The sequence below is a fragment of the Macrosteles quadrilineatus genome, unplaced genomic scaffold (assembly GCF_028750875.1).
Source record: "Macrosteles quadrilineatus isolate MER2022 unplaced genomic scaffold, UCM_ALF_1.0 Scaffold_1__1_contigs__length_201487025, whole genome shotgun sequence".
Lineage (NCBI taxonomy): Eukaryota > Metazoa > Arthropoda > Insecta > Hemiptera > Cicadellidae > Macrosteles > Macrosteles quadrilineatus.
In genome coordinates, this window is record NW_026542594.1 from 185,352,135 (window position 1) to 185,366,064 (window position 13,930).

At 33.4% G+C, this 13,930-nt stretch overlaps 1 protein-coding gene across 1 annotated transcript; it reads right to left on the reverse strand.

Moving 5' to 3' along the window:
• Window positions 1-1,326: 1,326 nt before the first annotated feature.
• On the reverse strand, window positions 1,327-9,759 carry LOC128983326 (U11/U12 small nuclear ribonucleoprotein 48 kDa protein-like). Its single transcript, XM_054402573.1, has 6 exons — window positions 9,444-9,759; window positions 8,540-8,711; window positions 7,607-7,669; window positions 3,874-4,018; window positions 2,868-2,997; window positions 1,327-2,324 (listed from the first exon to the last, which is right to left on the reverse strand). The coding sequence occupies exons 1-6, from the start codon at window positions 9,576-9,578 to the stop codon at window positions 1,377-1,379; spliced, it is 1,593 nt and encodes a 530-aa protein (XP_054258548.1). The 5' UTR covers window positions 9,579-9,759; the 3' UTR covers window positions 1,327-1,376.
• Between the last annotated feature and the right edge of the window lie 4,171 nt (window positions 9,760-13,930).

Sequence of the window (13,930 nt, forward strand, 5' to 3'; positions counted from 1 at the left end):
CCTGTCAACTAAGTTGTAAACCTATGAATACAAAACAACTCTACCGAATATCTTGAGATATGGTTTACTACACAGCAGGAGTCCGATAAATTAATCAAATTCTTTTTCGTCATCTTTCTTTTTTATAACTTAAACCTCGACTGTCTGTTACCATACTTTGGTCTGCATGGTGGGCTAAAGACAGTGGAGTATTGTTACGGTATGGTATAAGTCACATGAGCAAACCATTTGAAACCACAATGATAAGATAGTTCAGTCTCAAACCAGCAACATCTGATTTATCAGCCCAAAACACTACCATGTTGGCCAATATAACTGTTGGCAATGTCATCTGAACCAATAGTTTTTGCAGACCTAATACTTTCTTGTAACTCTTTTCTAAAGGGTTTAACCTAAAAATGCTTACCATGGGGAAAAAATTCTTAACAAACCCTGGTAACAGGTTCTATCTTAATGGAAGTGGAGGTTTTCAACAAAAAGTCTTTCAGCAAAAACTCATCATATTTTCAAAAATCTACAGTTACAGAAGACTCCAACACTTCATAGAACGTGGGCAGTTGTAATTTTATAAAATACTTCAATTGAGATTCAAATATAAAACAAGATCCTTTACAAGCAAATTTTATATTTGTTGACAACAAAATCATTTTCATGAACATATGCACAGGGAAGATACAGAGTATTCAATGGTAAACCTTAAATGGTGTCTAGCACTAGTCTCTGGTGTCTAGGACAAACTCCAACACCACCCCTCTCACTTCATGTACTAAAATGCTCGTGGCGGAGGAAGACCTGTGTGATAGGAATTTTTGCACAGTGCTCGCCGCTCGGGCTATTACTTGCTCATGACAAGTATATAGTTGGTACAGCCACAACACAACATACTACTGCTGAAAGCGTGTGTTCGTCCCATAAGTTTCCTCTGTACCTGATTTCACTTTAACTGCCAAGTATAAATATAAAATGTTGGTATTTTTGTGGACTTTTGTAGGAAAAGAGGTCTCCAAAGGAAAAAGTTTGAAGATAAACCTACTTTTTTACTTGACAAGTAGGTATAAATTAGACTCAAAGCAAGTCATGGAAAAATTAAATAGCTTAACATTATTGGTTATTGACAGTATTTGTAAAAGAATCTGCAAGTAACCACTAGACAAGCCAAGTTCATTGCAAAATTTTAAAACACAACTAAAAAAATATAGGCCTTGGTAAACATTAAAGATACAAAATTCTAGCTAGCCTAGAGCCTTTTCTTAAAATAAACCAACCCTAAAACTAAACCTAAGAAATGAATAAAAAATAATACTTGTACATCTTTACAAACAGCGTTTATTTAAAAAAATAACAGATTAGTCTACAAAAATTACTCGATCTTGACTTCAATGCTTTCTGTGCTTCTTTTTATGTTTATGCTTATGTTTTTTCTTTGACTTCTTTCGCTTCTTATCTCTTCTGGAGGAACTAGATGAACTAGAATCACTGGAAGAGTCAGAATCTGTGCTTTCTGCGAACGTTTCTTTTTTCACTAATTCAGACTCATAAGATGTATTTACATACTCACCATTATCTTCTGACTTTATTTCTTTGGACCTTTCATCTTGTTCCAGTCTACCACCATATTTATCATTTTGTGTACTAATTCTAGAATCAATACTTTTGTCTTTATGATTCCCTGATCCCTTTCCTGAATGTTTTTCAATTGGTTCGTACCTATAATCATCTTCTTGTTTGAACCTTTCTCTACATTCACTCTTCGTATACTTGGATTTGTCCCAACTATCTCTTCTGTATTTCTCATCTTTCTTTTCTTCACTTGTGCCTTTGTATCTGGAAAAATTACTATCTCTACTAGTTGATTCATTTCGTATTTTATCTCTATATGGCATATCATAGTTTTTGTCTCTCCTCCTGTGTCTATCATCATCTCTTCCCCTTCGATCTTCACGGTCTGAGTCGTGATGACGATGCTTACCTCTTCTTTCATCATCATAATCTCTTTTTCTTGATTCAACTCTATGATATTTTCTTGAATTGCTTTCCTCTCTGTCCCTCCTTCTTTCATAATCTTTCTTTGAATCTTTATCGCCTCTATTATCTTTCTCTTCTCTTTCTTTCCGCCTCTTTTCCTTTTCTAAAATGTATTTCCACCTTGTATGGGGGTTACCACGGAAGTCCCAGTCAAGCCACACCATTTCCTGTTTTTCTTGTTTCAATTCCTCGGAATTCTTCTCTGGTTTATCTGCCTCTGGGACATCAGAATCTCCAAAGTTGTCTCGAATCCAATCTTCATAAGCTAACATCTGATTATTGATTACTTGCCTTAAAACCTGAAACAGAACAAATATTAACCAATAAAAATCAATGTTAATACATTTAGTTTTAAGGTTTTTATTTTTGATAGTCAAATTAGTCAGTACTGAGTTATAGTATTATCCGTTCAAAAAATTTAGGCGGTTTGAGGGGAAGTTCCCAAACTACTTTTTTTCTCTTAATGTATAGGCCTATGTTACAGCTGATTGGCGTTTTGGCAAATCTCAGCTGTTGAGCTTTTGTTTTAAGGGTAGAATCGAGTGGAGGGGATGGATTTCTTCCCCTAAAACCGCCTAAATTTTGTGAACGAAGTATAGAGCGGAAAAGGGCAATCTAAAAATATAGTTTTGGTCTTAACACAGATATTTTTCGGATGAAGGGACACATAATAATGCAATTGGGAACCAAAATATGATTAATTTAAGTAGCCTAATTTATTTAAATTAAATTTCTAAAATTGGTTTTGAAATTTCATTGTGGAGTTGAAATGACCAGCCTATGAAAATAAAAAGTATTTACAACGTTAAAAATCATCAGTACGTTACTCATAATGTACACACCTCAGAGTAGTTCTTGCTCTTAGTGTGAACTTTAGCAGTCCGATGTTTGACTCTGCGTCGTTTAGCATCCCTCTCTGCGGCCATCAACTGTTCTCTGGTCATTGGAGTTGACTGTCCTTCAGGCTTCATCCTAAAAGAATGTGTTTTAATAGAGAAATTCCACAAATTTAATTACAGTTGGAGAGTTTAAGGTTTTATTCAGATCACAAATGATAGTTTGACAATGGAAAGTCATAGTTTATGTAGCACCACCCAGGGAACTTGTTTAGCTTTATGACTGTCTTTATAGAAACAAACAACATCGTTCTCCAATCTGGCTTAGTAAAGCTTGGTATTCCTAAGTGCATAAGCGGAGTGTGGAGAGGAAATCTTTCACTCGTCCTGTGGTGAGGTCCGCTCCGCTTTTAGGAAAACAATACTATTAATTTACTAAGACAAGAAGAGCACGAAAACCCAGCTTAACTCATTAACGCTAACTCAAGCTTAACCCGTTATATGTGAAAAAATACTTGTTAAAAAAATAGATAATCAGCTGTATGCAAACTAGGGTAACATTGATTTTTTTACACAAAACCAATTAAAAATGTTTATTGTTGTTTACAAAAAAATACTATAGTTAGTAAAAGAACGAAGATACTCTGACTATTTAGGAATAAATTAGAGCAACATATTTATTGGACATACCTAATCCAGTACACAAACACAATTGTACACAAATACAATTGTACACAACATAACACTGATAATTTGATGTACTATATGACTTGTAGCGTAAATTATGAAAAAACAGCTGGCTTGAGTCAGGATATTTCATCTATCTACTTTTACATTGTAATATGCTAGTGGGTAGCCCCTGGAATCCTATTTTCCCATGTACACTAGCTGAAATCCCTTCCCACCAAAAATCTTATAACCCAAACCACACTTTATTTTGCTGAATTCAAATATATAAATATGAATATAAATATGTTTTCAAATTGTTATTGATATGATAAGTTTAACTCACGTAAGATTGAATTCCTTCAGCTGTGGCACAGTACCAGCTGTTCTGGACACTGCGTAGTCATACAGGACTCTCCTCTCGTCTGTGGTGAAGTCGGAGCAAAGCCTGTCCGATGTTTGTGGCACTTCTCTGTCCATTACATTCTCCCCTAGCAATCATACAACAGCACGTATTTGTTAATAGTTAAGGATCAATGTGATCAATTATTAGGGTTACTGTTAGGAGTGAAGTTTTACAATCAAAGAGTTTTTATGCCGAGCTATCCTATCTATATCAACAGGCAAGCATGTTTTTTTTAAACCTTTTTTCTCAGCTCGTGTGCATCGCAGGGAAAATCTACGCATACTGTTCGAAAGATATTTGTCTATAGATGTGGTCTTTATACTGTAAATTAAAATAGGCTGAAACATAAAAACCAAAAAATTTTAATTTTAAAAGAATTAACATGATGGGCTGCCATAATTTTGATGAAATAACAATGAAATATAAACAGAAAATCTAAACAAATTGAAGAAAATCCAAACACATGTTTTATTTACAGCGTGGGGTGAAAATAGAGAAGTCCGTTTATTACACATTTTTGGTAGAATTTTCTACCACTGGACGTTCTCTAGTTTAAATTAAAATAAAAAACTAAAATAAAAAAAAATAAAAAAACATTTCTGGGAGTTTTAACAAATTATAGAGTATTTATTTTCCCTTGCAGGTGAATATACTTTTCCTTGCAAGAAAGAACATCAATAATACCAGTAACGTATGTTCTGAGGAGAACATCCATATAACATATATTCTTAAGGACAGCATCCATAATAATGTATTTTCTAAGGAGAACATCCATAATAACGTAAGTTCTAAGGAGAACATCCATATAACATATATTCTTAAGGACAGAATCCATAATAATGTAGGCCTATGTTCTAAGGTCAGCATCCATAGTATGTTCTAAGGAGAACATCTTAATAATGTACCTTCTTAGGAGAACAAACATAATTTAATATATATTTTAAGGTTCAGGTTCAAGTAAAAAGTGATAGGTAACTAAAAAAACACAAGTTTACTAAACAGCAATTAAGATTAAGCCTACTGTATTCCTAAATCCTCCAGTTATATTTACTGCGGTTAACATTTTTCGACATTAGTTTATTTGTCCTATACTACAAACTGTATATTTATTTGATTGATGAATTGAACATATTGCTGAATAATGTTAATAGTTTTGATTTTACTGATGTCTGTTATTCTATATGTCGATATTTTTGCGTCAAGAGAAGAAGTATCAATCATAGCTTTTACCGAAAGTGTTTTTCCCACACTTGCTTCAACTATTCCCATACAACCTAATAAGTCAAAGTAAATTTAGTAGTTGTGTGTTCGGCTTTGCCTCACAGAAACTTGAGCGTTCACTGGAAAATGCCACTTTCTTTATAAGTATTAGTAATAATATATACTATTTTAGTTAAAGGAGATAGTTACTGTTCAAACATACTAAAAGTAATTAATTGTATCATAACATTTAAAGTTGATACATATTCACAGAATGTTGAATTACATATGAAAAACTCTTCTACATTACAGTTTTGTAGATTTTATCATTTGCATTTTAAGTTCTAATGTCAAAAGTAATGTCTAAAAACTGGTTAAACTTGTACAACCATATGATTCAACTGCTAGTGTGCTAATTGAAAAAAATTGCTTACCCAGAACTCAAAGTAGCTTCCACTGATTTAGTCCTCTGCATATAATATATCTGTGATAATAGCCATTTCCCTACGCTAGAGGAAACTTAACTAGGCCTATCTAGATTTATGAAAAGGTCAACAAATTAGGTAAGAGGTTATAGCTCTCAAGAGACATTCATTTAAAATAAACATTAAACTCATAAAGGATATGCATAAAAGGATATCATCTTTCACGAAACAGCCAGAAGTTTGGTAAGGTACACTGAAATATAAATAATTAGTTTAAACACATTTTACTTAAAGTAACTTTAGCTTAAACCACATTATTGATACTGTACCTGAAATTATTTGTGAGTTTTTTTTTAGCGTAGTAGGGATCTAAATGTCTTAAATGTAGGAGGGTAATTTTATATTGCAAATATGACGAGGGATTTAACAAGTTCTTTAGAAAGGGTTTATGTATTTACGGAAAAATATGCTTGGCAAGAGAACATGAATTTATTAATGATGCTATCTAACAAAGAAGTTGACGTTAGTAACAAGACCAGGGTTCGGTCCATTCCCTTTCAAAAAACTTAAAAAAATGCCACTGGCGTAAAAACACATAAAAAAAAGGGAACCATTCCACTCAACAGTAAAGCTGAGACTTGAGGTTGTGCCTCTATCAAGTGGTTAAGGGGTGTTATGCCAATAGTGTACTTCCACCTGTAAAACTAGGTTGCGAAATAAGCAAAAAATATGTCTCATTAGTCAGCTAACCTGTTACTGCAACTGAGTTTGTTAAATAGAGACCCTATTCTTTATTTTGGTTACAGTAAAATCTTGAATAAAAATTTAACTAAAAGGTACAGAATTTATCTTCTAAATGTATGTTTGCACATTCACTTTGTTGTGTAAAAGCCCATTGCCATATTGAATTCAGAAGAAATCTTCATGTTTTTTTTATAGTAAAGGCTTATTTGGTGATTATTTTGATAAAAAAATGTTTAGATTGTAAGAAATTTAATCACCACACTAATAACCAAATACGAAGATAAAGCTATAGACCCTAAATATAAGCAATCTTAATACTGTAATGAGATTATAATCGTGTGTTAATAGTTATATTTTATGGCATCAATGAAAATAATACTTTAATTTCCGATTGCAATGTTACGTTTGCTACACGAATTGCGTTGTTTACGTTTAATGTCAACAGTAAAACTCAAAATAACTTGTAGGCCTACTGTAATTAGGTTCTAACTAATGTAATAACATTTACAGAAAGTAAATCCAAATCGTCTAAAAACTGAAACATATATTTAGGCCTACATTCGTTCGCCTATTGAGTTTAATGATAATTAAATTTTCCAATCAAAAAGATCATTAGGCCTACTTATACCATTTTGTATAATTGTCCTAAAAATAAAGAGTATATGTGTTTCAAGTGTTATTGGACTATTTTTATTAGTTTTCCTCAAGTAAAAAGTCCTAAAATTCACAAAAAAATCAAAATAAATATAGGTTTTGCGATCCCGTTAATCCTGGCATAAAAGTCACCAATCCCGGGATTTCTAGGTATCAAAAATCGGCCGGGATCCCGGGAGGGATTGAGACCCCTAAGCATGTACTGCATTCCCGTTGTTGTGGAAGTAGTTCTAGGCCTACAAGGATCCAAAATTACTTAGCAACACTGAACAACATTAATATCACCCCCTTAGAACTGCTAAATACAGGGAACAAGCTGATCCAAAATACACAGATACCTACAAAAAAAATGCAAAACTACAAACAAAGAACCAGTAAGTTATAGGCTACACTAGTATAACGTTTAACCTCAAAATGCAAGTAAAAACTACCCTTCCAACATGTGATTTTTGACTAACCAATGGAAATTTGTATTGCTCTGCCCGTCTCTGGTGACAGCCTAGTAGGGCAGACTCGGACACAACCCCAACCGGTGCCAATGCCCCAACCAATGTGTAAGTTAAAATCTACTAAGAGTAGGCTACTTCAACATCTAAGTGTTGTGGGCAGACATTTTGTTAGAATTTTAAAACTACCTACAAGTGACTTACCTATTTTCAACGAAGGATCATTCTGTGCAGCTCTTAATATCACGTCTCTTTGTGTAGTTTTATCTAAAAACATCCACATTTTTTTTATTTGTATGAATTTAATAATTTTTTTCAAGGAGCATCACATAGTTTGTTTATTACTAAGCAAAGCATGTAAGTTTATACTTGGTTAAAAGGTTTAGAGATGGTGTGATTTTTTTATTTTAATATCATCTTTGTAATTTGATTGATTCTTGCTGTGTGATTTATCATTAGTACCAAGCATGCCTTTAAGTATGCCTATCTTAATTCCATAAGGCCTATCAACTTACATACTTGTGAATCTTCACGGGTGATAAACTTTAAGATCTTTTACATGAGGCTTCGGTCAACTACAAAAAATGTAGTAGACTAAATTATTTAATAAAATTCATTGTTGTAGCCCCGGAACTGTTGTATATAAAATATCTGGTTTTACAATACCTTTATCAGTTCCAAAAGTAACTTTCGTCAACGTGTGTTACATGTTTCGGCGAGCTGCTATTGTCAAACACTTCAATACAGGAAGATGTAGATCCGCTTGAATAGCTTCGTTTTAACACGAGCGGGAACAGAAACAGTGAGTCTGTTCCCGCTCGTGTACCGGCAATGTTGCATATTCATGATAGACCTATCAAACTACAAGTATTTATTTTTATTTTTATGTCGTACGTGTCGTGTATAAATGTTGTATGTCGTGTAATGTGTTGTGAAAACGAAGCTATTCAAGCGGATCTACATCTTCCTGTATTGAAGTGTTTGACAATGGCAGCTCGCCAAAACATGTAGTAACACTCGTTGACGAAAGTTACTTTTGGAACTGATAAAGGTATTGTAAAACCAGATATTTTTTTAAATTATTTAGACTAAAACATTTAGATGTACTTAAATAGAAGCAACAAGAAGCGTTCTCACCAATAACAACTGATGAGATTGGTAATCTTGCAGGTGGAGAGGGGAGCGGTACGTCATCATCCCGATACCCTTGCCGATGCCACTTACACAGCTCCAGATGCTTTTCCACATTTCCTGGAGGAACTCGATGGCCTTCATCTAACGGACAAGCAACCAAGGGTTTTGCTGTGCTCTGTAACACAATGTAATGTAGCCTGTATTTTATAGGCTTAACTACCTAGATTAGGAGCAATAAGTTCATCACAATGAACAGTAAGTTAATAGCCTACTGCGGCCTGTTAGTTCAATTTTTATGTTTGGGTGGTTAAGTTATTACTTCCTATTAGGGGAGTTATTAGGCCTACTTCATTTAATCAAGGGAAGATGACCCCCAGAAGAAAGGTTTATAAAATTCTTATTTACAAACTATTCTTAGCCTAAGGTTTCAGTGTGTGATGGAAGACTCGTTTGTAAGAGCTACCTGTTAACCTGTGACAAATTTCAAAACAAATGGTTTGAGTCTCTATTTTATCTGGTAGGTTTATGGCCACTTTTTAGCCATTTCCACTGTGTAAATAGTATTGTTTAGTATTTAAGTAAATCTGACGCAGTCATACAGATTACCATCGGTCAACGACAAGACTTCAAGTACCCTATCCAAGTAAACCTAAATAAGTACGGTGGACCTAAGTAAACTCAATGTCTAGACAACGTTTGCATTAGGAACAAAAATTAATATTAAAAACTTACTATGAACATAACGTTTTTAAGGTGCGATTCTAGTCTAAGCTAAGATAACGGTTGATTCATATCTGAACTAGGCCCTAAGCTTAAATTGACAATTATTTTAAAGTTGTGGTTCTAGTCACAAGTTTTGTTTAAAATACCCTATTAAAGGCAGCTAGGCGTACCCTGGAACAATTACCTTGACAATTGTATCACTTTCATTCCAGTTCAGTTTGCATAGTGTATCTCCAAGAATGTTCTTTGCTGTCACCAAAAATGTATTTAAGTTTTTGATGTACTCATTTCTTGAAATTATTTCTTGCTGTCTTTCCATGTTGGTAAAATACTAAGTAGGCTAGGCCTATGCCTAAGCGCTAGTAATACAAAGTTTATAAAAAATCAGAAATATTAGGAATAGGCCTATTTACATGCATAGCACCACCACACTTTTTCATAATGCGCTGCACTCATCCAACAAAAAACACCATCCAGAATAATTAAATCACAAATCACAGTCTCACATTGTCACTTCATTTTCTAAAACAAAAATCAACAGGCTGAGGCTATGCTAAAGCTAAAATAAATGAGACTAGGCTACAATATTAACAATTAACCAATAACCACTAACCAGGTCAAACAAACCGACAAACCATAAACACATAACCTAAAACCAAAACAAAGCAACTGTATTTTTCTTCTCCACGCACGTTAGTTTTACATCGATTTAGGCAAGCAACGTTTTTTATACACTTTTAAGTAGGCACAAGTTTAGAAGCAGTCTAATTAACGTGTCAAATATATTATTATGGCTAATATTCAAGTTATTGCGCATTAAACTATCTATGGATCATTTTTATTCCTAAAAGGAGTGTTGTGGTTATTATATCCAATAGTACATAGGAATAACAAAACCCCTAGTTTTCAGGGGACTTCAAAATGTCTTTATAATCAATGATGATTATATGCCATCAAATCTGCATATCGCTGGTTCAATTCCTTTGAGACCATGGTGTAAGAAAACTACCCCCGCCGCAGCAAACCTACAGACTAAGCGAATTTCCAATTGCCTGATTTGATTTTCACTTTTAAAATTGTATTTAAATAACTAAGGTTTAACGAGTCCCTAGGTTTGCTGCTACGTGGAGGGTAAGAAGCATGTTTTTTTGTAAAATATAATAGCTTAGTGTAAAATAAATAAATTTACCAAGTTTGATAAAAATATATCCATAAAAGAGCAAACAACACAAAAACCAGTTTACTTATTCTGATGGGAATCACAAATTGTTTACAAATCAATAACCAATAATTGTACAAAACCACTTCAGAATACAAAATTATTTGTTTTTAAGCTCTAAAAAATGGTTTTGAAAGAAATTGTGGAATTTTATTTTTTTTAGGGTAAAAAATGGGAAAATAATGATTTATTATCAATTATTAATTATGTAGACTTTTTATTTACTTCAACAGCAACTACAATTTTTTGTAAAATCTACAGCCTTGCAAAAACAGAAAACCCCGTCTTGAAATTTTCAAGAATCAATAACATGATGCAAAAACACAAGCCAGAGAATACTTTAATCTGAAATGGCGGCCATACCAATGCAGGTATTTTAAGCCAAGTATGAATGGAGAAGAGTGTAGGATGAGATGAATGGAGCGATCTTGTATTCTTGTTAGTGACTAAGACCATAAATACAGTAAATCTAAAATGCCAGCATTCACAAAAATCAAAGGGACGCGGTATTAATTGTGAAGTTGTGAGTAGTGGTCTTTCAGGACCAGTTGATACCACTCATAGTGGCAGCGCAAATTTCCTTGGTTTCGAACTGGGTATTAAATTTTCTTGGAGTAATTGTATTGATAATATTATTAGTTAATTAAATTCAGCCTGTTATCAAATGCTAGTACTACGTAATTATATTGACCTCAAAACTAGAATTGATATACCACTACTCTTTTTCAGTTATTAACTATGGGATTGAGTTCTGGGGATTATCATGTGATTCAGTTAAAGTTTTTAAAGTACAGAAAAGGTTTTTAAGAATAATGACATTCTCATATTTTAGGAAATCTTGTAAATCGCTGTTCAGGGAATTAAACATCTTAACTGTTCCTAATTTATACATATTCAAAACCTTAGTAATGGTACAAACAAACTATGAAAATTTATTAAATGATAATTTTGATCACAGATACAACACAAGGTTTAAAAATAATTTTCAATTGCCAATCCATCGTCTGCGTCTCATTGAAAAGACACAACATACATGGGGAAAAACTGTACAATAAGTAACCACTATGTTTAAAAAATATAGCCAATAAAATTTCATAAAAAAAAACTCCATCAACATTTTTAATAGAAAAAACTACTACCATATTAATGAGTATTTGTTGTAAACTATTTATAAATCAAAGTCAGTATTTTTATTTTTGTATTTTTATGTAATTTTTTACCATAGAATGTAAGATGACCCACAATTTTGACAATGTCACATGTTTTGTAGCTAAGCTATGTATAAACGTTTTGTGACAATAAAGTTTGATTTGATTTGTGAGTAGTGTTGTTTAGCGCCAGACGTCCCAATGCATAAGATAACATAACATGGTAGATGGTAGACAGGTGACACCAGCTCATTTATTCGCGTATTATTAATTTAAATTTTAATGCATAAACTATAAATATAATGTAAGGATTGAAAATAAAACATTATAGAATTAATTGTAAACCAATACAATGAAGATTTATTTCATTGTTTTTAAAGTGAAGTCAATATTTTCATAGCCCCGTAAGCAAGTTTTGTATTCTCAAAAAATCACAATTTTTCACAAAAACAGTAAATACCAATCCCCCAAACAAAGCAGCTGTTGTTACAACACTTATTGGGACCTTGACACTTCAAAGGTCGCGGCCCGGAGTTAAAGAGGGCACAGCGGGTCCGCGGAATTGGCTAACTCTGGAACTCGCTAACCCCATGTTAAATGCCCTATCTTCAAATTTGGTCGATGAGAGGAACTCGCTAACTTGTTCGGTTTCAGAATTGGCTAACTCCGGAACCCGCTAACCCGCTCTAGAGCCGGGTTAGCGAATTCGGTCCTCGTACGAAAGTCGCTAACTCGGTCCCTCGGCGGAACTCGCTAACTCCCAATCAGAAGCCTCGCGGGCCGTCCAATGGGAGCCAAGCACGAATATCTTTGGCCAGTGTTGCCGAAAGTGTAGTACCTATATCGTATCGGCACCATAATGTCGTATCCTACGATTAATTAGGAGTAAGAGCAACGTAGTCGATAAAATAAATATATTTAGAAGTATGTTTAACCACAGAGAAGTTCTTATGATTATTAGGGTGGAAAATGCATTATAGTCTTACCATAGACTAACCAACACAAGTAAACTTTACATCCCATTGTAAACTTTTAAGCTCGTTTTTCGTGTCTAGTTCATGTCCGCTGACACTGATCGCTAGTGTCGACAAAATTGTGTTTCTATTATTTTATAGTTAACTTCACGATTTGTTCCTTACTGTTTGGTTATATAACTAGGTGACGTGTTATTAATTGTGATTAGAACGTTTTATTTGGTTAAACGAGGTTTTAAATTACTGAAAACAAGAAACAATTGTATACAAAACACGACCTCTAAAGACAGTGCACCAGACAGAACTAACAATACAACTGTCTTCAGACATAGACTAACCAACACAAGTAGACTTCTCATCCCATTGTAAATTTTGAAGCTCGTTTTTCGTGTCTAGTTCATGTACGTGACACAAAGGCACTAGTGTCGACGAAACTTTGTTTCTATTGTTTTAGGGTTAATTTCTTGATTTGTGCTTTACTGTTTGGTTATATAACTAGGGGACAAGTTATTGTTTATAATTAGATCAAATTATTTGGTTAAACGTGGTTTTAAATGGCTGTAATAACGGGAAACAAATTGTAAACAAAACACGACCTCTACAGAAAACCGGACAGAACTAACAATAAAATTGGCTTCAGCTGTTCCATAAGGATGGGAAATCTACTAAGGGAGTATGTTTTATCTATGCTTCAGATCATCCATAAGGATGAGAAATGTACTAATATAAGGGAGTATGTTTTATATGTGGGTTTCTTACTTAAATAGTAGCTTATTGGTATGAAAAAGATAAAAATGCACATTTAATTTGGATCTATTACATGTTATGAAATATCTATTTTCGTAGTCCGCCATTTGTTTCTTTTATTCGAATAAATACCATTTTGTGAACTTCTGCAAATAAAATTTTTGAGTTCGTATTTTATATACTGGGCTTGTAGTAACCTTAAATCATAAATCATAATAAAATTTACACGTTAAACGTCATTACAGAATTACATTGTAGTGGTTATGTATTTTTAAATAGAGCTATTGAATTTAAATAAATATTTATCAATACATTATAAAGTGGTAGGCCTAATGTATTCATGGATTGCATAAAAAGTTAGTCTATGCATAAATACAACTTGTAAATTTCTTTTATCGTAGGCTATTAGTGTAGAACCCGGGTCATCCTCTCAATTTTGTTGAATTAATATTAATTTTACGTCTTTCAGTAGGCTTACTTTTTAAAAGTCTGGAGTTTTTTTCCAGGCTGATTCTATCTTATCCAAAAACAAAGCTATTGTCTATAGTGTAGCTCAGTACTGGGGAACGGTGAACCGAGCAAT

Bases quoted from the DNA above. Each gene is read 5' to 3' on its own strand.
- LOC128983326 (XM_054402573.1), bottom strand. From the start codon at position 9,578: ATGGAAAGACAGCAAGAAATAATTTCAAGAAATGAGTACATCAAAAAC. The intron at 8,712-9,443 runs GTAATTGTTCCA...ATTGTGTTACAG, and splicing joins AAAGTGATACAATTGTCAAG to AGCACAGCAAAACCCTTGGT. The intron at 2,998-3,873 runs GTGAGTTAAACT...ACATTCTTTTAG, and splicing joins CTGAAGGAATTCAATCTTAC to GATGAAGCCTGAAGGACAGT.